The sequence below is a fragment of the Hyla sarda genome, chromosome 1, assembly GCF_029499605.1.
Source record: "Hyla sarda isolate aHylSar1 chromosome 1, aHylSar1.hap1, whole genome shotgun sequence".
Taxonomy (NCBI): Eukaryota; Metazoa; Chordata; class Amphibia; order Anura; family Hylidae; genus Hyla; species Hyla sarda.
In genome coordinates, this window is record NC_079189.1 from 497,440,424 (window position 1) to 497,468,234 (window position 27,811).

Genomic DNA, 27,811 nt, shown 5'->3' on the forward strand with positions numbered 1-27,811 from the left:
CCTTTTTTAAAGGTCGCGCAGAGGGCCTCGTTATTCCAGGACAATTCGGAGGCGAGAGTACGGAATTGGATGGCGTACTCGCCAACAGAAGAATTACCCTGGACCAGGTTCAGCAGGGCAGTCTCGGCAGAAGAGGCTCGGGCAGGTTCCTCGAAGACACTTCGAATCTCCGTGAAGAAAGAGTGTACAGAGGCAGTGACAGGATCATTGCGGTCCCAGAGCGGTGTGTGGCCCATGACAGGCCTTTCCCAGACAGAAGGCTGACTACGAAAGCCACCTTTTACCTTTCAGTTGGAAACTGGTCCGACATCATCTCCAAATGCAGGGAACATTGTGAAAGAAAACCACGGCAAAATTTAGAGTCCCCATCAAATTTGTCCGGCAAAGATAAACGGAGGCTGGATGCGGCCACTCACTGCGGAGGAGGTGCAGGAGCTGGCGGAGGAGATGATTGTTGAAGCTGTGGTAGTAGCTGCTGTAGCATCACAGTCAGTTGAGACAGCTGGTGGCCTTGTTGCGCTATCTGTTGCGACTGCTGGGCGACCACCGTGGTGAGGTCAGCGACAACTGGCAGCGGGACCTCAGCGGGATCCATGGCCGGATCTACTGTCACGATTCGGCTGGCTGGAGGTGGATCCTCTGTGCCAGAGAGGGATTGGCGTGGACCGTGTCGGTGGACCGGTTCTAAGTTGCTACTGGTATTCACCAGAGCCCGCCGCAAAGCGGGATGGTCTTGCAGCGGCGGTAGCAACCAGGTCGTATCCACCGGCAACGGCTCAACCTCTCTGACTGCTGAGATAAGCGCGGTACAAGGGAGTAGACAAGAGCGAGGTCGGACGTAGCAGAAGGTCAGGGCAGGCAGCAAGGATCGTAGTCAGGGGCAACGGCAGGAGGTCTGGAACACAGGCTAGGAACACACAAGGAAACGCTTTCACTGGCACAATGGCAACAAGATCCGGCAAGGGAGTGCAGGGGAAGTGAGGTATAATTAGGGAAGTGCACAGGTGAAGGTACTGATGAAAACCTCATGCGCCAATCAGTGGCGCACCGGCGCGCCGGGACAGCACAGATGGGGAATGGGTCTGGTAAGCGAGTCGGGATGCGCATCGCGAGCGTGCGCGTCCCGCATCGCGAATCGCATCCCAGCTGGGAACATTATCGCAGCGCACCCGGTCGGCAGGTCTGACTGGGGCGCTGCGAATAGGAGAACGCTGTGAGCACTCCGGGGAGGAGCGGGGACCCGGAGTGCTCGGCGTAACACCCAGGACTGGGTCACCTCTCCCTTCTCCCTTCCGTCTTCTGTCCCTGAGAGTTCTCTGGCCATCCCACAGGTTCCCCCCTCCTAGGCTCCTGTGTCGCCCTCCCCTGGTATCATGTCCTCTGCCCCCAAGCCTGGGGGTTCGCCGGGCCTGGCACCCCTGGGGCCTCCTGTGGGGTCTATGTCCTCCTCTGGGACCCCTAGGGGATCGACTTCCGGGGACAGCCTCCCTGATATTGAGCTGGAGTGCTCGGGACTCCTTGCTTCTACACCAATGCCTCTTGACCTCGGCCAGTTGTTGTCCCAAATTCCAACCAGGGAGGACTTTCGGTCTTTAATTGCTGAAGTCAAAGACTCCTGCCGTCCCGAAATTGCCTATATTCGCAGCATGTTTCTGGCAGAGCTGAGAATTTAGAGGAGGCCCATGATTCTACCAGGGCGTACATTGCTCAGCTCCAATCCACTGTTGCATCGCAGTCGGAGTTCCTCTCAGACATGCATAACCATTTAGAGGACTTGGATAATAGAGGACGCCGGAATAATATCCGTGTGCAGGGGCTCCCTGAAGCCACCCGGGAGGAAGACCTGCATGCTACCCTTGAAGCTATCTTCAATCTTCTCCTGGGTGAACCCCCATCCCACAAGATTAAGCTGGACAGGGCCCACCACGCCCTGCGCCCTCGCCTCTCTAATTGCCCTCCTAGGGACATTATTTGCTGTGTGAATGACTTTCAACTCAAGGAGGCTATCATGGCTAAAGCCCGGTCTAGGCGGAACTTTGATTTGATGGAGCTTCAACTATATCAGGACCTTTCCTGGATCACTCTCCGGAAGAGGCGATTGCTCCAACCTCTCCTAGTGGTTCTCCGAGATCATAATGTCCCATACCGCTGTAACTTCCCCTTTGCCTTGCAAGCCCGTAAAGATGGATGCACTGCAGTTCTACGCTCTCCCTCTGATGTCCCGAATTTCTGTTCCGTTCTGGACCTCCCTCCTCCTCAGGGGTCCGATTGGGGCCTCTCCCCTCCTGTGTGGCAGCCGGTCCGCAATCGGCGGTCTGGGGGTGGAAGAAAAGTGGTCCCCCCTATCCAGCGGGGGCTCTCCTACTGCCCCTCCTTGAGATGTGGCATCACTGTCGGCTGAGGCGCCACTGATACCTGTGGGACTTTGCTACCTCATGTTTCGTTCTTGGGTCCTATGCCTTTAATTACTGTATTGCACTTATACTGTTGTTTTTTGATCTGTACTTGGTTTTAGCTGGCGGTCGCCTTTAGCTGCTGCCTTTGGCATGGCCTCGTGGGGTGAGTCTCTTGAGTCGGGTTTCCCCTCTTCTTGACGTTGTCCTCTCATCTCCCCACTGAGGCCTTCTCAAATGTGTTCTTTGATAGGAGGTGCTTTTGAACCTCGGTTTTACTACTATTTTGTGCCTCATCTTTGACCCAGTGGTCAATGTTTTTTTTTTGTTGATTTATTGTTTGCCTGTCCTTGTTTTTGTGTTTCTGTCTTTGTGTCTTCGGTGGTGTGCCCTGTCTCCCCCCACTCTGAGGTGTCCTACTCCTCCCCTTCCTCCTCTTCTTTTTTAGGCTATTGGAAGTGTCTCTGTTTCCCCCTGTTTCCGGACTTCCTCGAGGGCTCCTATGTTCGTGGGACTTCTTTCCTCCAGCTTGGGTGAGTGCATTCTCCTTTTTAGCTTTGTCTGTTCCCCTCCTCTCTGACCATGGCTAAGTGTGTTTCCTTGAACGTTAAGGGCCTCAACTCCCCCTCTAAGCGGCGCCTCTTGCAACGGGAGTTGGTCTCGCAGAGGGCTGACATAGTCTTTCTCCAGGAAACACACTTCGACCATTCTGGTACTTTCCAATTTTTGCATCATCTGTATCAGCTTGCCTTTTCGGCTTCTTCTGGTCGGAAAACAGCAGGAGTGGCAATCTTGGTGTCCCAGTCCTGTCCCATTCAGGTCTCCTCCACCTACACTGACCCCCATGGCCACTGTGTGATAGTGGAAGGCTCCCTCGGAGGTAAACCCCTGCTTTTGTGCAATGTCTATGCGCCTAACGCGTTTTAGATCCCCTTTTTGTGTCGGGTCCTTACTCGGTTGCATAAGTCCCCCCCCGTCGGCCTGGCTTTTTGGCGGTGATTTTAATCTTTTTTCCCCTTCTATGGATCGCCACTCGGCCCTTGGCAATCCCGCCCCTCCCATTCAGCTGCGTCTCGCTTCTTTGTTCCGTCGCTTGATTAACCACCCTACCGACAAGTCGTTCACTTTTTACTCCCACCCCCATAAACTGCATACCCGCATAGATTACTTTTGGCAATCTCCCTATGGTTCGCATGCTCTCATCTGCTTCTCTTGCTCCTATTTCCTGGTCTGATCATGGACCAGTCCTTCTGTCTTTCTCTCCTTTTGCCTCCTCCCCTAGACGCTGCCACTGGCGTCTTAACGACTCCCTCCTCAAGTCTTTGCCCTTCCGGGATTTGATCCAGGCCTCTATTGTAGAATACTTTGCTCTCAATCAGGGATCGGTCTCTTCCCAGGCTGTCCTCTGGGAGTCAGTTATTAGAGGGCATTGTATTGCCCTGGGCTCTCATTTGATGCCTTGGCCCGAACCCGGGAGTTGCAACTACAAATCCGCACCCTTGCGGCGGCCCTGCTTTCTGCTCCCTCTCTCTCAGTGCTGAGGCGTCTGGTCGCGGCCTGTGCCGAATTGGGTGAGCTTGCGCTTTGCAAGGTGGAGCGGCAGCTTCTCTATGCTAAACAGAGGTTTTAAGAGAAGGGTAGTAAGGCCCACACAATGCTGGCTAGAAGGCTGAGAGACCGCGCTGCGTCTCAGATGCCCTCAGCACTGAAGGATCCCTCTGGCACTCTTCACTATCATCCCGATGCTATCTCTCGCCTCTTTCGAGACTACTACTCTATGCTCTACTCTCTTCCTTTCCAATTGCCCTCTGACCCTGGGGAGCGCGATTCTTTGTTGGACTCCTTTCTCTTGGAGTGTCGCCTACCCTCACTCATCGTGGCTGAACAAGCTACTCTGAATGCTCCGATCACGCTTGAGGAACTTACTGAGGTCCTTAAGTCCTTACCTTCTGGTCGCTCCCCAGGCCCAGACGGATTTTCCTACCTATACTACAAAACCTTTTCCGCTCTTCTTCTCCCCCACCTTGTCTCTCTCTTCAATTCCTTAATGGGGGGTGAGGGGAGTCTTTTTTGCACTCCTTGCTTACCCTTATCCCCAAGCCGGGAAAGGATCCCCATGACTGTGCCAGTTATAGGCCCATAGCCCTGCTCAATACCGACTTAAAGCTGTTTTCCAAAATTTTGGCGGCCCCTCTTGGGTGTCTCCTCCCCTCCCTCATTCATAAGGATCAGGTGGGCTTCATTCCTTGCCACCAGGGGGGGGGATAACACGAGGAGGGTCGTCAATCTGATCAATCTGATTAATCGGCGATCTGAGCAGGCTGTGGTCCTTAGTCTGGATGCTGAAAAGGCCTTTGATAGGCTAAGCTGGCCCTTCCTTTTTGCCACCCTCTGGAAGTTTGGGATTTCGGGCAATTTTTTCACTGCACTGCGGGGTCTCTACTCTTCCCCTACGGCTTCTCTTAAACTCCCTCATGCCTCTTCTTCTCCCTTCCCTTTCTTCAATGGAACTAGCCAGGGGTGTCCGTTGTCTCCACTGATTTTTGCCTTATGTATTGAACCCTTAGCTGCTATGATTCGTGGGAATGCGAACATCTCTGGCATAGCCCTCCATGATAGAGACTTTAAAATTTGCCTTTTTGCAGATGATGTCCTTCTCACCCTTTCGAGGCCTCTACAGGGTTCTCCGTTCTTATGGTACCGTTTCTGGCTAGAAAGTTAATCTTTCTAAAACTACCTTTCAATCTCCCGTTTTCTCTTTCCGCCCAATTGCCGGCTGCCTATTCTTTTCGATGGTCACCTGCTTCTATTACCTACCTTGGTGTTCGCCATACTTCCAGCTATTCCACTCTTTATTCTGCTAATTTCTGTCCTCTCTTCCAACACCTTCGCTCTCTTATGGACAAGTGGCAGTCCCAATATATTTCAATTTTCGGGCGCATAGCTGCGGTCAAAGTGACCATCCTTCCCAAACTGTTATATATTTTTTGAAACGCTGCCAGTGCGTGTCCTGTTGTCTGCTCTACATGCATTCCAATCAGCCATTTTTCGTTTAATCTGGAATGGTAGGAGGCATCGCCTCCCGATGTCGGTCATGTTGGCGAGTCAGCATATGGGGGGGGGGGGGTTTGTCGGTACCAGATGTTGCTAAATACTACTGGGCTGCCCATCTGCGCCACCTGGCTTCTTGGTCCTCTTACCATGCCTTTAGCCGCTGGATGGAGCTCGAGAAGCTGTGGTTGGCTCCAGTTCACCCAAATACGTTCCTCTGGAGGGCCGCTCCTCCTGTAACCCGATTTAAGATGTTAATGGGCTGGTATCACACCCCTGCGCTGCTTAACAAACTGAACCCGAACATCCCTCCCCAATGCTGGTGTTGCGGGGTGGGGTTGGGTTGGTCTTTCACATATTTTGGTCCTGTCCTATCATTGCTCCATATTGGGATGTGGTGATGCGACTGGTCTTGGATGTCCTGGGCGCTAGGGTCCCCTTGGATCCCCGGGTCTACTTATTATACCTCTCCACTCCAATCTTACCCAAACGGCCATTTAAATTGTTCATGCACATGGTCTTAGCAGCCAAGACCCTCATTGCGAAATGCTGGAAACTGACCCTTCCCCCCTCAGAGACTGATCTGGTGGCGAGAATAAGGGAAATACATTCTCTTGAATATCTTACTGCCTCTCTCAATAACTCTCTACCTCTTTTTCTTTCTGTGTGGGAGCCCTGGGATAGGTTTCTGGATAGGTAGCCTCCTTAGCTCTCCAACTTCCTCTGACACTTTCTCCCCCCCTCCCCCCCATATGTCCTCTCTCTGTTGTCCTGTTGTTGTCCGTGTTGGTTATATCCGGTGGAGATTTGTATTTCTCTGTTTTGTAGGTGCCCAATGTAGGGCCTTCTGGGATTAACCCAGGAGATTTTTCTCATCTACTCAATAACTGAAAGTTGTATATGCCGTCAGCAATATTTTTGCACTTAATTACCTAGATGTTTTTACTACCTGTTTTTTTTTTCTATTTCCTAGGTATTTATTTGACTTACACATTGCCCTATTATGTATCTTGTGTTGTTTTACCTTTTGTCTTGGAAAATCTTCAATAAAAATTTACAGTTGAAAAAAAAAATAGGAGTCTTTCTATTAAATTACTTAATTCCTTTAGAACATGGGGATGAATGCCATCTGGACCTGGCAATTTGTCTATTTTTTTTTCATTGTAGGCAGTGCTATACTTCTTCCTGGGTTAGACAGGTGACCTGTACTGGGGAGTTTACCTTATCTCACTGTATTTCACCTGGCATTTCATTTTCCTCTGTGAATACAGTGGAGAAGAATTTGTTAAATATATTTGCCTTTTCCTGATCCCCCGTTTATAATTTCTTCCTCATAATTTTTTAAAGAGCCTAAATTTTCATTTTTGAGCTTTTTGCTATTTATATAGTTAAAGAACATTTTCTAGTTAGTTTTACTCTCTTTGGCAATGAGTCTTTCTGTCTTTATTTTTGCAGCTTTTACCTTTTTTTTATTTTTATTTTTTTACATATTTAACATTTTTCTCTATAGCTTTTTAATGCTTCTTCACTGCCATCCTCTTTTAGTAGTTTAAATGCTTTATTTTTGTCATGTATTGCCCCCTTAACATTTTTATTCATCCATATTGGTTTTCTTTTATTTCTGACCCTTTTATTCCCATACGGTATATAAATCTTACAGTGAGAGTTTAAGATATTTTTAAAAGTCTCCCATTTAGTGTCAGTATTCTTGTTTTTGAGGACATTATCCTATTTTATATTGTTAAGGGCTGTTTTGAGTTGGTCAAACTTTGCCTTCCTAAAGTTCATTGTTTTTGTGGCCCCTCGCAAGATTCCCTTATTGAAGAACAAGTTATAATGTATTATATTATGATCACTATTTCCTAGGTATCCTTCTACTTGCGCATTAGTTACTCTGTCAGGTCTGTTGGTTAATATTAAGTCTAGTAGGGCGCCCCCTCTGGTCGGGCCCTGCACCATTTAGGACAGAAACCTGTTCCCTTTATGAGATTCACAGGTCTCAGTCTCCCATTTTATATCAGGATAGTTAGTCCCCCATTATTATCACCTCATTCTAATTTGCTGCCTTGTTTATTTTCCTCAGCAATTGATCTTCTGCTTCTTCCATCATGTTTGGTGGCTTATAGCAAACCCCTAGCAGAATGTTTTTATTTTTATCTCCATATATTTCTACCCATAATGACTCCACTTTATTGTTTCCCTCCCATATATCCTCTCACAGTGCGGCCTTCAGACTCGATTTCACATAAAAACAAACTCCTCGCCCTTTCCGTCCGATCCTTCCTGAATAGACTATTACCCTGTATGTTGACCGCCCAGTCACAGCTATCATCCAACCAAGTCTCTGTTATAACCACTATGTCACAATCCTCCTCAGACATCAATCACTCCATTTCCTCTGTCTTATTGGACAAAATTCTGGCATTAGTCAACATGCAATTCAAAGGTATATATATATATTTTTTTCTATGAAGCCTATCCCTATTAACTATTCTAAGTCCTCCCTCCGCTCCACCCCCAGGTACATTAATAAGTCCCCCTCTCTATCTACACTATCTTCCCCTTCTATGTTGTAGGTTCCCTCCCCCCCCAGTCCCTAGTTTAAACACTCCTCCACCCTTCTAGCAATCTTCTCCCCAAGTACAGCTGCACCCTCCCCATTGAGGTGCAGCCCGTCCCTACGTTAGAGCCGGTATCCGACAGTGAAGTCGGCCCAGTTCTCCATGAGCGAACACGCTCCGGGGACTGATTACAAACGGGGTGCCGCGTGCAAGATCACGGGGGTCCCCAGCGGCGGGACTCCCTCGATCAGGCATCTCCCCCCTATCCTTTGGATAGGGGATAAGATGTCTAAGCACCGGCGTACCCCTTTAATCCCTGTTGACTTTCAGCTAAAATCTGGCCATTGTGTTTTTTCACAAAAAAACAACCAAACTCTGTCAGTGGTGTTTCCACAGGGGAGCATGGGGTGCAGACTGCACTGGGTGACACCACTTAGTAGGAAGTAATCTGGCAATGTTATCACTCCAGCCACCCTTCACTGCCTCTATGTTCGCAGATGCAATACATTAGAATGGTGGAGTCGGAGATGTCAGCTCCCCACTCCACTATTTACTCTCACATGCTGAAGACACTTCATGCTTGCAGCCTGTGAGCCGCTGGGATATGATCCTCCAGCAGGATGACGTGATGATGTGACGTCATTGCGTCTGCCCAGAGATCCTGTCCCCTTGGCTCATACGCTGCAAGCATGAAGAAAGGGAATGAGCAGCTCGTTGGAATGACGATTAGTTAAGTATTACTGTTTTCATTTTTATGATTTTTGGGGCACCTTGACCATTTCAATAGTACAGGGGGCATAATTACAACTTGAGGGCACAAGAAAGGGGGCATTGTATGTGAGGGGCATGTGACAGGAGGCATTATTTGTATGTATGGAGAAGGAAAGATGCCAATATTATTATTATATATGGGGGGACACAGAACAGGTGGCAATATTACAACTTGGTGGCAATATTACCAAGCAAACTGAGATAAAATGATTACAAAAATGACACATTGACGTCAATGGAATCAGTTCATGTCAGTTTTTCACGTTTTTTTTAGGCTAGGTCCACATTGCCCCATTGAGCTGCGCTAAAAGGAAGCTTGGTCGCTCAACCCGTTTAAAGGATGGGATTGAACAGAGAAAAAACTACTGCATGTCCAATATTTATTCTCCTCTCAACTCCTTTAAAATACTAGACACCTGGGAATCGTTAGGGCCTAGAGGTGTTCGTTGCGCAAATAGTCTGTTCTGCTTTGTTATTTGGCGCCGAACCCTAAACAGGACGGAGTAGTGTGAACAGGCCCTAACCTGATGACATGAACAGAAACATTGATGTGAAACCAGCCTTAAAATCAGAGCGTAATCTGCTGTACGGTTTTGGTGCTGATTTTGTTGTGGTACTTCACAATGTTCTTTTTTTTATTTTTATTTTTTAGTTGAATAGAAAACACACTGAAAAGTGACAACATTTTTTTCTGGTATTTTTTTTGACTATTCCTAATTTAAATCAATGTTTTTGATGCCTTTTTTTACTTGAGTGAAAAGCAACTCTTCCCACAGCGCTTGTTATCCATCTTTTCTACAGTCCTGAATGGCCAGATGTGCCTAGCTATGCAGCCATTCAGCAGGAGGTCCTATAAGGGTTAGTGGCTGCACCCAGCTTTCCCAGGCTCAGCTCTCCATATGGATGTATACAGGGCTGACAGGACCCCCCAGCACCCGCCATGAACTTCTCCCCTTGCAGCCTTTACCTCAGCGGGAGAGCCCAGGAATGAAGTGTGTGGGAGGGGACCGGGGAGGGGACAGCCCCCGGGAGAGAGGAGTGTTGGGCGGGGAGCCGGCGCTGTGTCCGCCGCTGGCTCCGGGCTGTGCACATTCAGCAGTGGGCAGTCTCTGGGCTCCCCCGGCCGTGCACCATGGCGGCCGCTGTGGTAGTGACCGGGAGCAGCAGTTGCAGCGGTAGTAGTGACACGTCCAGCACCAGCGAGGAGGAGAAGATGAGGCGGCTCTTCCAGACCTGTGACGGGGACGGCGACGGCTACATCAGCAGGTAAGGGAGGGATGAGCAGCCACAACTTTCCAAGTTCCTGCTGAATAGTTGGCTCCAGGGGGGGCACTCATCCCTGTACAGTGGGCCGGGCTGGGGACCCTCCACTGCTGCCCGGGGCACCAAGTCTGCTCATACCCCAGGAGTCAGCCAGGAGCTGCAGAGCACATGTTCTAGCAGTGCCCCCTGTGCTGCCCTGCCCACTGGGAGACTGGTATCTCTTCTGCTGCCAGGGTATGGGGCACTGGTGACATATCTATGGATGTGCCCCCCTCTTATACAGCTGTAGGTACCTCAGTGCAGTGGACGGTATTCAAACTGGTGTCATAGGTTCAGTAAATCAATGATGCATCCTATAGATTTACACCAGTGGTCTCCAAACTCTGGACCTCCAGATGTTGCTAAACAACAACCCCCAGCATTCCCAGACAGCCAACGGTCTCCAAACTGTGGAACTCCAGATGCTGCAAAACTACAACTCCCGGCATTCCTGTATAGTCAACAGCTGTCCGGACATGCTGGGAATTGTAGTTTTTGAAGAAGGCTGACCTGTACAGATGTGGCAGGTATCCATAAGTTTTCTCAGTCTGTGAACATGAATGTATGGAGACCAGACAGAACAGTCTGCCGTACCCCCAGGTGGTCTGCCGCTGTAGTGTTATATAGTGGCCATCATGTGAATGTCCGTCTATGGAAAGGTGGCTCAGTCCAGCAGTCCTCCGGCTCATAGAGGGGTGTCCTGGACCGAGGACCTTCATCCATTGTCCATAGGCTGGGTTCACAACTGTGTTGGAGGCCTCCATGGAAGAATCAGTCCAAAAAACTGGTCAAAAAAAATATGAAGCATATTTTTGTCTGGTCAAATGACGGACCCCATTAAAATTAATGGGGTCCACTGTCGTGCAGCAGATGCGCCTGCTCTGTTTTTTTTTCTCTCCATAGGTGAACATAGCTTCAGGACATTTGTTTAGGGGCTGTCTTTAAAAGAAGCATTTCCATAATAGATCTTTATTGCATCTTGACAGGATTTGATCGGTGCGGGTCCTAGAATCAGGGCTCTCGACACCGACCACCAGCACATGCCCAGCAGTCACTTAGTTCTGCAGAGGGTGCTGGTTCCACTTCTGAGACCCTGTAGATAGGTGATGTTTATAGTGTAAGGGCTTGTTCACTCAGGCAAATTTTATTGCGAGATAGAAGCGTGTTGCTGCAAGTTTAAATCAGGTGGCCTCTCCGTTGCAGATTTTCTGCAGCAGAAATCCCACCCTGGTTCAAACTCGCAGTGGGAAGCACGCTGCTATCACAATAAAATCCGCCAATGTGAAAGGACCCTTAGGGTCCGTTCACACATGCAAATTTTCTGGTGCTTTTTTTTTTTTTAACTTTTAAATCAATGATGAAATAACAAATGAAAATTAGCAGCAGGAAATCTGCAGCAAAATCTGCACAAGTGAACTAACCCTAAGGGCACGTTCACACAAACGGATTTCTTTTCAAACTCGCAGCGAATCTCCCATTGCGAGTTTGAAAAAGGGGCGGGGTCTCCGTGCGCTAACCTAAGCAGATTTTCGCAAGCGGAATCTCCGATGTTGAAGACCCATCGCAGACCCCATTAAAGTCAATAGGGTCTGCGTCGCATTTACCATAGTGGTGATTCCGCTAGCGAAAATCTGCTGCGGGTAGTGCACGGAGACCCCGCCCCTTTTCAAACTCGCACACAAGATCCACTGCGACTTTGAAAAGAAATCAACTCTTGTGAACGAGTTCTTAGGCTATGTTCACATGGTGGAAATTCTGTGATTCCGCTCAAATTCCGTTCTGCAAAGCTTGCTGCTGCAGTTTTGCAGAATCCTGCCAAAATTCTAAACCCCATTGACTTCAATGGGAATCTGCCAAGAATTCTGCAAAATTCAAAGACATGGTCACTTTTCAGAAAGCAGAAATGCTACAAAATTTCTGTAGAATTCAAAAAGCAGAAGTTCCACCGTGTGAATGGGACAGCGGAATCCCCATTCAACACAATGTGCATTACATTTTGAAGAGTTTCCTAGTGGAATTTTTCCAGCAGATTAGGCGTGGAAATTCTGCTGTGTGAACATAGCCTAAGAGTCAGTTCACATGGATGTATATAATTGCCAGACAGCAGTGTGTTTCCTGCTGCAAATTTGAACCCGGGTAGGCTCTACACAGCAGCTTTTCGGTAGCAGAATATCTGCTCCGGAAAGTCTGCAGCAGAGCCGCCGTAGAGAGCCTGCCCCAGTTCAAACTTGCATCGGTAAACACACTACTATCTCTCAATTAAATCGTCCTGTGTCAACGGACCCTTGTACTCTGTCCACATGCATTACTGGAAGGATGTAAATGCCAGGATTTTGGTACACAATCCACACTGAAGTCCTGACAAATGTTTTGTATGTAGACTACTATATATATATATATATATATATATATATATATATATATATATATATATGCAGATAGGGTCAGGCTGCTCACCACTCTCGCGTTTGCTGCGCTATCTCGTGCTGCGGACACCGGTACCGCTCCCGGCTTAGTAGAACTCTCACAGAAAAGAAAACGTCCGGCACTCGAGAAGATGCAGGTAAAACTTGTTAATGGCTTTATTCACACGCTTAGGCAGGACACAATCTGACGCGTTTCGCACCCTCGGGTGCTTAATCGTAGATAGACATACATTCAATAATGCAGGTTAAAATACACATGAGTTTGGTCACATGACCACATGGATCTTAATTAAAAACAGTTGGTTACAAAACATGGCATTGGGAATCATGATCACATTTAGTCGTTCAAAGAGAGTTCACACCAGGATGCAATCAATGCGGCTTTCACATTTTATAAGTAAAAATTTCAAACTTGAATGGTCCAAAGACTAATCTACCAATACTACCGATATTTGTATTTATTTAGGGGTGCATATTTAATCGTAATAAGCAATTTGAACTTTATCTACACATAAAAAATCCAAGATATTTTTATATATAAATCGATAACCGCATGGTGTATATGGTGTTGTTTGTATTAGAAACAGACCCAATATTAAGAGACTTATTATCAGAAGGTATTTCTATTGTGTCCAGGAGAGGCCCCACTATTGGAACCAGGGTCTCACCCAGTCTATTTATTAGTCAAAAGGAAAGTGTAAAGGATCGGGACTGGTTGAGGAATATAGGTAATCGCAAATGTGGTCATACCAGATGTATCACATGTACACATATGGTGAATACAAATACTGTAACGTCTTGCACAACAAATAGAATATACAATATACATCAATACATCAATTGTAATACTAAATCCATCATATATGTAGCCACATGCATTGTGTGTAACTTGCAATATGTAGGATGTTCGGGGAATTCATTAAAAGTGAGGTTTAGGAAACATATTACGGATGCTAAAAGTAGTTTGGCTAACATGTCCATGCTATCACGTCACTTTAGAGAGTCCCATTCAGGAGACACTACCCATTTACGAGTATTGGGAGTAGAAAAAGTCACCTTAGGACCTAGGGGAGGCGATCATAGAAAGAAACTATACAATAGAGAGGCACATTGGATGTTCCTCTTGGGAACAAGATTCCCGCAAGGATTAAATAAAAGATTGGATCTAATGTTAACGTGTGCATAAATGGAATAAGTAAATATAGTGGATGTACACAATTTATCCTTAACCATGTAAGTCTAGTCCCCGGTTTAATATTCATTCTTCGTTTCCTGTGCATATATAATAAATTTTGAATTGTTGTAAATTATAGGGGGATGTTCACACGACGCGACGCATATCATGCGGTTATCGATTTATATATATAAATATCTCGGATTTTGATGTCTACATATAGTTCAAAGTGCTTATTTCGGTAAATATGTACCTTTAAACCAACATGAATATCGGTACATATGATAAATTTTGAATTGTTGCAAATTATATAGGGGGTTGTTCACATGGTGTGATATACACCATGCGGTTATCGATTTATATATAAAAATATCTTGGATTTTTTATGTGTAGATAAAGTTCAAATTGCTTATTACGATTAAATATGCACCCCTAAATAAATACAAATATCGGTAGTATTGGTAGATTAGTCTTTGGACCATTCAAGTTTGAAATTTTTACTTATAAAATGTGAAAGCCGCATTGATTGCATCCTGGTGTGAACTCTCTTTGAACGACTAAATGTGATCATGATTCCCAATGCCATGTTTTGTAACCAACTGTTTTTAATTAAGATCCATGTGGTCATGTGACCAAACTCATGTGTATTTTAACCTGCATTATTGAATGTATGTCTATCTACGATTAAGCACCCGAGGGTGCGAAACGCGTCAGATTGTGTCCTGCCTAAGCGTGTGAATAAAGCCATTAACAAGTTTTACCTGCATCTTCTCGAGTGCCGGACGTTTTCTTTTCTGTGAGATATATATATATATATATATATATATATATATATATATATATATAGCATATATTATCATAGCCATCATGCCCCCTCCCATAGACATGAATGGAGGGGGTGTAGTGTGACATCACGTCTCCAGTCCCAGAAGCACAGAGGTTTGCCACAGGTCAGAGACCATTGGTACTCACCCTATTTAGCTAGGATAAATTATTGCAAATAAACCCATCCAAATAATTTACAATAGACTTGGGGAGAGGTGCATGGAATGCGTCACATGCAGTTGACACAAATCTGACAAAACATTGTTCTCTTGCGTGTCCACACATTTTTGGCCAAATGTCCCCTGTTGCATATATGGTTAACAGCTGTTTATTTAGTAAACCCTCTTAGTCCCCATAAAATACTGATTATTTTCTTGAAATGCTTCGTTGTGCCATAAACAGTAGCTCGCATAGGTTGGAGAAAGAGAGGATAGCAGATTCAAAGCAGGCTATGTACAAGTATAGAGAGTACCGTATTTATTGGCGTATAACACGCACTTTTTAGGCTAAAATTTTTAGCCTAAAGTCTGTGTGCGTGTTATACGCCGATACACTCCCAGGAAAGGCAGGGGGAGAGAAGCCGTCGCTGCCCGCTTCTCTCCCCCTGCCTTTCCTGGGGTCTAGAGCGCTGCTGTTGGCCCTTCTCACCCCCTTGCTATCGGCGCCGCTGCCCATTCTGTCCACCTGACTATAGCCAGGGGGAGAGAAGGGGCAGCGGCACATTGTAGTGTGTGTTTCCCTTTTTCCCTTTATTTTAATATTTTTTAGGCAGTACTACTACTCCCAGCATGGAACACACTGTTCCATAATAGGAGTAGTAGTTCCTGTACTAATAGACAGATCGCCCCGGGTGTCACTCCTGACACCCGATGCGATCGTCCATAATATAGCAGAGATGCGGAGCAGCTCTACAGCACTCGCATTTCTGCACTATACTCCGGCCGGCTAGTGATGTGAATAGAAATTCACATCACTCATTCATATTTTCCGCCCAGAGTGGGGATTGGCGGATTGGTGGCAGCCAATCACATCTCCCAGAGGGAACTATGAATGAGCGAGGGTCCGACCGGAGTACAGAGCAGAGATGCGAGCGCAGGAGAAAGCCGCTCCACGTCTCACGGATGAAGGATGATCGCATCTTCCCTCTGTGATCTGTCCTAAACTGCAGGTATTACTGCTCCCAACATGGAGAAGTGTGCTCCATGTTGGGAGCAGTAGTACCTGCAGTAAAGGACAGATCACAGCGGATGTCACTCCTGACACCAGCTGTGATCCTCCAGTATAATGTATAGATGCGGCCGGCCGTTCTTCTATGGTCCCCTGCACTGCCGTGTGTGTGTATATATATATATATATATATATATATATATATATATATATATATATATATATATATATATATATTCATATTTCCCTCAGAGAGCTGTGATTGCCCAGATGGTTCCAGCCAATAACAACTCTCTGTGGGAAATATTAATAGGTGTATATATACGTCAGAGGAGGGGACCAATGAAGAGCGGCCAGCCGCATCTATGTATTATACAGGAGGATCGCAACGGGTGTCAGAAGTGACACCCGGGGCGATCTGTCAATTAGTACAGGTATTACTACTCCCATCATGGAACAGTGTGTTCCATGCTGGGAGAAGTAGTACTACCTAAAAAATGTAAAAAGAAAAAAAAAAATTGATTCCTGTTTAAAAGTTAATTAAGATTTCATTATCAAAAAGATACATTTCATTAACCCCTTAATGACGCAGACCATTTGGGCCTTAAGGACGCAGACAATTTTATTTTTACGTTTTTGTTTTTTTTCCTCCTTGCCTTCAAAAAATCATAACTCTTTTATATTTTCATCCACAGACTAGTATGAGGGCTTGTTTTTTGCGCGACCAGTTATCAGTTGTAATGCCATCACTCACTTTACCATAAAATGTATGGCGCAACCAAAAAAATACTATTTGTGTGGGGAAATTAAAAAGAAAACCGCAATTTTGCTAATTTTGGAAGGTTTCGTTTTCAAGCCGTACAATTTACGGTAAAAATTGACATGTGTTCTTTATTCTTTGGGTCAATACGATTAAAATGATACCCATGATAACATACTTTTCTATTAATGTTGCGCTTAAAAAAAATCACAAACGTTTTAACCAAATTAGTACGTTTAAAATTCCCCTATTTTGAAGACCTATAACTTTTTCATTTTTCTGTTAAGCGCCGTTCACCGTACGGTATCATTAACATTTTATTTTAATAGTTCAGATATTTACGCACGCGGCGATACGAAATATGTATATAAAATATTTTTTACACTTTTTGGGGATGAAATTGCGAAAATGGGACAATTTACCTTTTTATTGGGGGAGGGGGATTTTCAAAATTTTTTTTTTTACTTTACTTTAATTTTTACACTTTAATAGTCCCCATAGGGGACTATTTATAGCAATCATTTGATTGCTAATGCTGTTCAGTGCTATGTATAGGACATAGCACTGATCAGTGTTATCGGTCATCTTCTGCTCTGGTCTGCGGGAAGGCAGATCAGAGCAGAAGACTCCCGGAAGGCAGCGGAGGCAGGTGAGGGGACCTCCGGCTGCCATGCTGGACGATTGGATCGCCGTGGCAGCGCTGCAGGCGATCCGATCATCCATTTAAGTGACCACGATGCTGCAGATGCCGTGATCAATACAGACACCGGGATGGCAGACACCATGATCGCGGGTGTCTGCCATTACCGGCGGAGCCCTGGCTGTGATCAACAGCCGGGACCTGCCGCGCATGATCCGGGCATCGGAGCAGTTATGCTTAGGACGTAAATGTACGTCCTGGTGCGTTAAGTACCACCTCACCAGGACGTACATTTACGTCATTCATCGTTAAGGGGTTAAATACAATTTTTTTCCATCACTACTATATCTTTTTTATTAGTTTTTTTTAATGGTGCTCTGCAAAATTTTATTAAAAAAAGGTATCTCCATCACTTTTTTTTGGATCTCTAAAGTCCAAAAAAGAATAAAAACTGCCTACAAAATACCAAAGTTAAAACCCACGTGTCATTTATCTATGCGTTTTTAGAGAAAAATGCCACGATTTCAGGGGAAAAAACGCCATAGGTTCAACATGCTGTGACTTTGCAAAACCACCAAAGAGCTAAAAAAGAGTGAAAAAAAAACGCAAAAGGATAAAAGAAAAAAAAGAAAAAAACGCCAAACTGAAAAATGCTAATGAAAAACGCCATGGAGGCAATTTTGGTTATTTTTTTTTTTTTGGGGGGGGGGGGGCGCACACAAAAAAACAAGTGGAAACTTAGCCTAAATACAAATCAAAAATAGAAAAACATTTCTTTTTAGCACTTTTTAAGTCGTTTTTCCCAACCATGGTGCTTCAGCTGTTGCAAAACTACAACTACCAGCATGCCCGGACTCTGCTTGGTCTGATGACTCTCACGAAGTCCGCAACTGCTTTAGATTCTGTGATCATTATTGATCGTGGCATCTAAGGGGTTAATGGTGAGTGTGATCGCTGATGTCTCCCATTAGCAGCGAGGTCCTGGTGAGTGATGGCAGCTTCTGCGCTCCCTTTATGTTCTTGATGTAAATGTACACTGTTAGTACCAGGGCATCATGGCGTATGGGTCCTCTAGGGGTTTAAGGTGTCCATACACTACTGTACTTATAATTCTTTATCCACATAAATCCTCACTATACAAGAAGAAAATACTTTCCCTGATAAAGCTTCATGAAATATTGATATTGGCATGTATGTTGTGGACCTCCATGTGTTGGTTATCACCTAGGTTTATTTTATTTTTCTTTACAGAAACTTTTAAAGGGGTACTCGGGTGGAAAATACAACTGTGGCAGAAAGTCAAACAAATTTTCTAACTTACTTCTATTTAAAAATCTTAATCCTTCCAGTACTTATCAGCTGCTGTATGCTCCACTGGAAGTACTTTTCTTTTTGAATTTCCTTTCTGACCACATTGCTCTCTGCTGACACCTCTGTCCGTGTCAGGAACTGTTCAGAGCAGGAGCAAATCCCTGTAGCAAATATCTCTTGCTCTGGACATTTCCTGACATGGACAGACGTGTCAGCAGAGAGCACTGTGGTCAGACAGAAATGAACTATACAACTTCCTCTGTAGTATACAGCAGCTAAGTACTGGAAGGGTTAAGATTTTAATAGAAGTAATCTACAAATCTGTTTAACTCTCTGCCACCAATTGTTTTCCACCTGAGTACCCCTTTAATCTTTCTATGACTATCAGGCTCTATAATTGTAAAATGTGATGGCATATTTTATTGCATATTTTCGTCCTTAAAGGGGTATTCCAGGAATTTTTTTTATTGGACTTTGCTACAGGGACTGTAAAGTTAGTGTAGTTCATAATATAGTGTCTGTACCTGTGTGTGATGGTTTTCTCACAATTCTTCAGTTTTTTTCACCCCACTATTTATTTTTACCAGCATACAAAATGACTGTTGTCTCAGAATTTTCCCAGCTTGCGTCGGAGACCTGACTCTCTAGTCAGCGGATGACATGAAGCCTGTCTGCTCCAATGGGTGGAGAGAGCAATCTGCAAGTAATGCAACAGCTGGAAGCACCCTGATTGAATACCACAGGTCTTTTGTTTCAATGGGTGGGGTGGCTGATGTGTGGGAGGGAGGAAAATGGCATTATGGGATTTGTAGTCAAAAAAGCATAAGTCAAACAGGAAATACAAGTTCACAAACAGCTAGCCACAGTATTATGGTAATCTCACAGCATAGCCATTTAGTCCAAAGACTAGCGCAGATCCTTCCTAAGCATGTCCATTACTGTCTGCCAGTTACATACTAAAATCACCTTATGGTGGAGAACCCCTTTAAATGGGTTTTCCAGGAAAAAACTTTTTTCTATATATCAACTGACTCCAGAAAGTTAAACAGATTTGTAAATTATAATAATAACAAAGAAAAGGGTCCGGCAACTCACGGTCTAGACGCTAGCTGCTAACAGGCTTGAAGTCCGTCCATGGGGCAGAGGGAAGTGCGGGAAGCTCAGGAGACGATTAACCGATTGATTTCGTGCAAAAGCGCTTCGTCCTTTGGAGGCCAGACGGCCGGCTTCCCTCACTTACCTCTGCCCCATGGACGGACTTCAAGCCTGTTAGCAGCTAGCGTCTAGACCGTGAGTTGCCGGACCCTTTTCTTTGTTATTATTGTTTTGTTGCATACCTCAGTCCTGGCACCACCGTCACGCAGGATATTCATTATGAACATGGACTACCACCATAGTCTGTAATTCCTTGGACTTCTATAATAGATACTTTGCATTTTCATATACCGTTAGGTGCCACTGCCACTATCTTTTTCTACTTTACATAAGTTAGATTTGTAAATTACTTCTATTAAAAAATCTTAATCCTTTCAATACTTATGAGCTGATGAAGTTGATTTGTTCTTTTCTGTCTAAGTGCTCTCTGATGACACGTGTCTCTGGAACCGCCCAGTTTAGAAGCAAATACCCATAGCAAACCTCTTCTCTGCTTGTCTCGGGAACTGCACAGAGGAGAAGAGGTTTGCTATGGGTATTTGCTTCTAAACTGGGTGGTTCCAGAGACACGTGTCATCAGAGAGCACTTAGACAGAAAAGAACAACTCAACTTCATCAGCTCATATTGAAAGGATTAATATTTTTTAATAGAAGTAATTTACAAATCTGTTTAACTTTCTGGAGCCAGTTGATATTAAAAAAATAAATACAATTTTTCATGGAATACCCCTTTAACCCCTTAACGACGAAGGACGTAAATGTACGTCCTGGTGAGGTGGTACTTAAAGGGGTACTCCGCCCCTGGCATCTTATCCCCTATCCAAAGTATAGGGGATAAGATGTTAGATCGCCGCGGTCCCGCTGCTGGGGACACCGGGGATCGCCACTGCGGCACCCCGCCATCATTACTGCACAGAGCGAGTTCGCTCTGTGCGTAATGACGGGCGATACAGGGGCCGGAGCAGTGTGACGTCATGGCTCCGCCCCTCATGACATCACGGCCCGTCCCCTTAATGCAAGTCTATGGCAGGGGGCGTGACGACCGCCACGCCCCCTACCATAGACTTGTATTGACGGGGCGGGGCATGACATCACGAGGGGCGGAGCTGTGACGTAACAATGCTCCGGCCCCCGTATTGCCCGTCATTACGTGCAGAGCGATCTTGCTCTGCGCAGTAATGATAGCGCGGTGCCACAGTGGTGATCCCCGGGGTCCCCAGCAGCGGGCCCCCGGCGAACTGACATCTTATCCCCTATCCTTTGGATAGGGGATAAGATGTCCAGGGGCGGAGTACCCCTTTAAAGGGTTTATCCAGGCAAAAACTTGTTTTTTTTATATATCAACTGGCTCTGGAAAGTTAAACAGATTTGTAAATTACTTCTATTAAAAAATCTTAATCCTTTCAATAGTTATTAGCTTCTGAAGTTTTCTGTCTAACTGCTCAATGATGATGTCACGTCCCGGGAGCTGTGCATGATGGGAGAATATCCCCATAAGAACTGCACAGCTCCCGGGAAGAGAGTCATCAGAAAGCAGTTAGACAGAAAAAAACAACTCAACTTCAGAAGCTAATAACTATTGCAAGGATTAAGATTTTTTTAATCGAAGTAATTTACAAATCTGTTTAACTTTCCGGAGCCAGTTGATATATAAAAAAAAGTTTTGGCCTTGAATACCCCTTTAAGGCCCAAATGGGCTGCGTCCTTAAGGGGTTAATTATCAAAGAAAGGGCATTTTTGCCAATTACGGTAAATTTTTTCATGTGTGAACTTGGCCTCAGTTTGAAGTAATATTTTTGGATTACAATGCAACAGTCAACAGGGGGCCCAGTTACAATTGCGATCACTGTGACCCCCTGTAGTTACACCGCTGCCCTTTGCCACTATTACAGCAATGTACAAGGCTTCTGGCTGTCGTGCTTTCATTACTTTTGTTAATAAGGTTGGTCTTAACCCCTACCGTTGCCACTTTTGTTAACACCTTTCCTATTGCCCGTTCAGTGCTGTACATGTTTGATAAAATGTTTTATGGATTTATCAATAGACCATGGAGCATCGATATCCAGATACCTGCACAAGTGAACATTTCAACAAGTGAGAGAACTGAAATGTAAATTCCATACAGAAAGTATGTGAAAAGCCAAACTGCCTAGGAATGTGATTAAAGTAAACTTCCATATTCCCTGGTGGAGGATTATGTAAGATCTGCATATGGGTCACTTTTATTAGTGTCGGCTTTTTGATGTTCTAAGTCTTATTCTGCCGTTTTGCAGAAGTGATCGCCTGAGGATATTTTCGTCATACTCTTACATTTTTCTGTATTGTGCCTACTTATGTTATTCATAAAATTCCTCCTTCAAGGTATCTTGCTATGTGTGGACAATTTCTATAATACAGTAAAGCAGATTATACCCAAGTCAAATGTCTCTATAATGGCTGCATTTGGTGAGAGTGCTAGGTCTAATAATGGCTGCGATTCTCTTTCTGTCAGAAATCGTGGCACTTGGGCAGTCACACTGCCGCTCAGGCAATCACTGCCCAAGGCTGGACATCAATGAGGCCAGTAATTGGTTGAGGAGCAGTGTGACGCACTGGGCTCTGACGTCACTCCGAGCTCAAATGTCGTGATTTCTGACAGAAAGAGGATCGCAGCCAGGGCTGGAGCAGAAGACCGGTGGCACCACTGGAGTGCTATAGGTAAGAAAAGGTTTATTTATTTTTTATATGCTAAGTGGGCAAAGTTCTTTAAAAAAAAAAAACTCCCACTGAATAACCTTTTTAATCGGGTTAGCCTCTGTATGCTAATGAAGTTTTATCCAGTAACTAAGGGTGACCATACATCTCTCGACAGAGTAGATATGTGTATGGAGGGATAAGGACAAATGCTGTTTAGAGGGGATCGGGTAAGATACTCATTCAAACTGTTGGTTTATGGTTAAATAACCTGTTGACCAAATGATCACCTGTGGATGTGCCATATATGTCTCATTTGGGAATACCCTTCTAGTAAGTATCAAACAAAAATTATGGGGATTTATAGACTTCGTGATGGTCTGGTGTCCTATGAAAGAATAGACATGTTTCTGCATGGAATGCATTGCGCTCTACCAGACAGCGCGTTCCTGAGCGGTCCTAGTGCCGACATGTCATGTCGACGCCCGCAGTCGCATGATATGCTGCATACCCTTTGAATTTGAATTTCTGGCTTAACCCCTTAAGCACTCAGCCCATTTGGACCTTAAGGACTCAGACAATTTTATTTTTACATCCACAATGTAGAGAAAGAAAAGGCTGCACTCGCCACAAAATTTTCATCTGTGCTTTATTGCTGCCACGACATGGGGTACAACACACGAGTAGGTGCTTTCTCGCCATATGAAAGCACCCGCTCATTTGGTTATGCAAAATTTCGTGGTGAGTGCAGCCTTTTCTTTCCCTACATTGTGGATGTATTGTGGACTTCTCCTCTATAAGGCTCCATTGCACCACCCCACCAGTGCTATCAGAGCATTGTCCATTTAACCCCTTCAGGACGGAGCCCATTTTGGCCTTAAGGACCGGAGCGTTTTTTGCACATCTGACCACTGTCACTTTAAACATTAATAACTCTGGAATGCTTTTAGTTATCATTCTGATTCCGAGATTGTTTTTTTGTGACATATTCTACTTTAACATAGTGGTAAATTTTTGTCGATACTTGCATCCTTTCTTGGTGAAAAATCCGTAAATATGATGAAAAATTTGAAAATTTTGCATTTTTCTAACTTTGAAGCTCTCTGCTTGTAAGGAAAATGGATATTACGAATACATTTTTTTTTGGTTCACATATACAATATGTCTACTTTATGTTTGCATCATAAAATTGACGTGTTTTTACTTTTGGAAGACACCAGAGGGCTTCAACGGTCAGCAGCAATTTTCCGATTTTTCACAACATTTTCAAACTCAGTATTTTTCAGGGACCAGTTCAGGTTTGAAGTGGATTTGAAGGGTCTTCATATTAGAAATACCCCATAAATGACCCCATTATAAAAACTACACCCCGCAAAGTATTCAAAATGACATTCAGTCAGCGTTTTAACCCTTTAGGTGTTTCACACGAATAGCAGCAAAGTGAAGGAGAAAATTCACAATCTTCATTTTTTACACTCACATGTTCTTGTAGACCCAATTTTTGAATTTTTACAAGGGGTAAAAAAACAAGGGTAAGCACATACCTCATATGTCTATGTAAAGTGTTCGGCGGGCGCAGTAGAGGGCTCAGAAGGGAAGGAGCGACAAGGGGATTTTGGAGAGTACGTTTTTCTGAAATGGTTTTTGGGGGGCATGTTACCTTTAGGAAGCCCTTATGGTGCCAGAACAGCAAAAAAAAAACACATGGCATACCATTTTGGAAACTAGACCCCTCGGGGAATGTAACATGGGATAAAGTGAACCTTAATACCCCACAGGTGTTTCACGACTTTTGCAAATGTAAAAAAAAAAAAAAAAAAAAAAATTTTACCTAAAATGCTTGTTTTCCCAAAAAAATTTTATTTTTAAAAAGGGTAATAGCAGAAAATACCCCTAAAAATTTGAAGCCCAATTTCTCCCGATTCAGAAAACACCCCATATGGGGGTGAAAAGTGCTCTACTGGCGCACTACAGGTCTTGGAAGGGAAGGAGTCACATTTGGCTTTTTGAACGCAAATTTTTCTCTGGGGGCATGCCGCATTTAGGAAGCCCCTATGGTGCCAGGACAGCACAAAAAAACCCACATGGCATATCATTTTGGAAACTAGACCCCTCGGGGAACGTAACAAGGGGTTAAGTGAACCTTTATACCCCACAGGTGTTTCACGACTTTTGCATATGTAAAAAAAAAAAACAAATTTTTTTTACCTAAAATGCTTGTTTTCCCAAAAATTTTACATTTTTAAAAAGGGTAAAAGCAGAAAATACCCCCCAAAATTTGTAACACAATTTCTCCCGAGTACGGAGATACCCCATATGTGACCCTAAACTGTTGCCTTGAAATACGACAGGGCTCCAAAGTGAGAGCGCCATGTGCATTTGAGGCCTAAATTAGGGATTGCATAGGGGTGGACATAGGGGTATTCTACGCCAGTGATTCCCAAACAGGGTGCCTCCAGCTGTTGCAAAACTCCCAGCATGCCTGGACAGTCAACGGCTGTCCGACAATACTGGGAGTTGTTTTGCAACAGCTGGAGGCTCCGTTCTGGAAACAGTGGCGTACCAGACGTTTTTCATTTTTATTACGGAAGGAGGGGGGCTGTGTAGGGGTATGTGTATGTGTAGTGTTTTTTACTTTTTATTTTATTTTTTGTGTTACTGTAGTGTAGTGTTTTTTAGGGTACAGTCGCACGGGCGGGGGTTCACAGTAGTTTCTCGCTGGCAATTTGAGCTGCAGCAGAAAGTTTGCAGCAGCTCAAATTTGCAGCCAGATACTTACTGTAATCCTCCGCCCATGTGAGTGTACCCTGTACGTTCACATTGGGGGGGGACATCCAGCTGTTGCATAACTACAACTCCCAGCATGCCCGTTGGCTGTCGGTGACTGCTGAGAGTTGCAGTTTTGCAACAACTGTAGGCACACTGGTTATGTATCACTGAGTTTGTGACCTAACTCAGTGTTTCACAACCAGTGTGCCTCCAGCTGTTGCAAAACTACAACTCCCAGCATGTACGGTGCATGGTGTACGGTGACTGCTGAGAGTTGTAGTTTGCAACAGCTGGAGGCACACCGGTCGTGAAACACTGAGTTAGGTAAAAAAAAACTGTTTCACAACCAGTGTGCCTTCAGCTGTTGCAAAACTACAACTCTCAGCAGTCACCGACAGCCAACGGGCATGCTGGGAGTTGTAGTTATGCAACCAGCAGATGCACCACTACAACTCCCAGCATGCACTTTAGCTGTTTGTGCAAGCTGGGAGTTGTAGTTATACAACAGCTGAAGGTACACTTTTCCATAGAAAGAATGTGCCTCCAGCTGTTGCAAAACCATAAGTCCCAGCATGCCCATAAGGGAATGCTGGGAGTTGTGGTGGTCTGCCTCCTGCTGTTGCATAACTACAGCTCCCAGCATGCCCTTTTTGCATGCTGGGAGCTGTTGCTAAGCAACAGCAGGAGGCTGTCACTCACCTCCAACGATCCAGACGCTGCAGGTCAGTCCCGCAGCTGCTCCTGGGGCCCCGATCCCAACAGGGGCGCCGGGGATCGGGGTCCCCAGCACCCGGGGTGCACGTCCCGCACCCGCTCACGTCCTCCAGAAGAGGGGCGGAGCGGGTGCGGGAGTGACACCCGCAGCAGGCGCCCTGATTGGTCGGCCGGTAATCCGGCCGACGAATCAGGGCGATCGTGAGGTGGCACCAGTGCCACCTCACCCCTGCAGGCTCTGGCTGTTCGGGGCTGTCAGAGACGGCCCCGAACAGCCAGTAATTCCGGGTCACCGGGTCACTGGAGACCCGATTGACCCGGAATCGCCGCAGATCGCTGGACTGAATTGTCCAGCGATCTGCAGCGATCGCCGACATGGGGGGGGCATAATGACCCCCCTGGGCGATATGCCGGGATGCCTGCTGAACGATTTAAGCAGGCATCCGGCTCCGGTCCCCAACCGGCTAGCGGTGGGGGCCGGAATTCCCACGGGCGTATGGATACGCCCTCGGTCCTTAAGGACTCGGGATTCAGGGCGTATCCATACGCCCTATGTCCTGAAGAGGTTAAAGGGGCCACAACCTGTCATTGTGATGAATTATACATAGGAGTGCCAGATCCTCTAGCTGTTGGAAATTTTATTTTTAAGTTTTAGTTTTTTCCTCCTCGCCTTCAAAAAATCATACAGACTAGTATGAGGGCTTGTTTTTTGCGCAACCAGTTTTCCATTGTAATGCCATCACTCACTTTACCATATAATGTATGGCGCAACCCAAAAAATACTATTTGTGTGGGGAAATGTAAAAAAATTTTGCGTATTTTGGAAGGTTTCGTTTTCACGCCGTACAATTTACGGTAAAAATTACGTGTTCTTTATTCTTTGGGTCAATACAATTAAAATGATACCCATGATTACATACTTTTCTATTACTGTTACGCTTTAAAAAAAAAGTGCTAACTTTAACCAAATTAGTACGTTCAAAATCCCCCTATTTTGAAGACCTATAACTTTTTCATTTTTCCGTATTAGCGGCAGTATGAGGGCTCATTTTTTTGCGCCGTAATCTTTACTTTTTATTGATACAATATTTGCTTATATAAAACTTTCAATACATTTTTTATAATTTTTTTTGGGAATAAAATGTTATAAAAAAGCAGCTATTTTGGACTATTTTTTTTATTTTTTACGTTCACGCCGTTCAGCGTACGGTATCATTAACATTTTATTTTAATAGTTCGGATATTTACGCAGGTGGGGATACCAAATATTTATATAAAATATTTTCTTTTTTTTACACTTTTTGGGGGTTAAATAGGGAAAATTGGCCAATTTACGTTACTATTGGGGAAGGGGGTTTTTCACTTTTTTTTTTTTTTTTACTTTTTTTTTTTTTTTTTACACTTTAATAGTCCCCATTATTTGATTGCTAATACTGTTCAGTGCTTTGCATAGGGTATAGCTCTGATCAGTATTATCGGTCATCTTCTGCTCTGGTCTGCTCGATCGCAGACCAGAGGAGAAAACCCATGGAAGGCAGCGGAGGCAGGTGAGGGGACCTCTGTCTGCCATTCTGGATGATCGGATCACCGTGGCAGCACTACGGGCGATCCGATCATCCATTTTAGTGTCAGCAATGCTGCAGATGCCGTGATCTGTATTGATCACGGCATCTGAGGGGTTAATGGCGGACATCCACGCGATTGCGGATGTCCGCCATTGCCGGCGGGTCCCTGGCTGCTATCAGCAGCCGGGACCTGCCGCGCATGACCCGAGCATCGCTCTGATGCTCGTGGTTATGTGTAGGATGTAAATGTACGTCCTGGTGAGTTAAGTACCAGCTCACCAGGACATACATTTAAGTCCTGCGTCGTTAAGGGGATTCTCCGGTGGAAAACATTTATTTATTTATTTATTTTTTTTATCAACTGGTGCGAAAAAGTTAAACAGATTTGTAAATTACTTCTATTAAAAAAATCTTAATCCTTCCAGTACTTATTCACTGCTGTATGCTACAGAGGAAATTCTTTCTTCTTTTTGGAATTCTTTTCTGTCTGTCCACAGTGCTCTCTGCTGACACCTCTGTCCATTTTAGGGACTGTCCAGAGCAGCATATGTTTT

General features: G+C 45.0%; 1 protein-coding gene across 2 annotated transcripts in view; it reads left to right on the forward strand.

Annotated features, from left to right (window-relative positions):
* MCC (MCC regulator of WNT signaling pathway) overlaps nucleotides 1-27,811 on the forward strand; it is a 418,752-nt gene that overhangs the window by 39,982 nt on the left and 350,959 nt on the right. The window contains exon 1 of one of the 2 annotated variants that reach the window (XM_056537452.1): nucleotides 9,656-10,042. The exons of the other annotated variant lie outside the window; for it this stretch is intronic. Coding sequence (XP_056393427.1) covers nucleotides 9,909-10,042 — 134 coding nt within the window. The 5' untranslated portion in view covers nucleotides 9,656-9,908. Of the gene's footprint in view, nucleotides 1-9,655; nucleotides 10,043-27,811 lie in introns of those variants that run through there. 2 annotated transcript variants of the gene reach the window in all.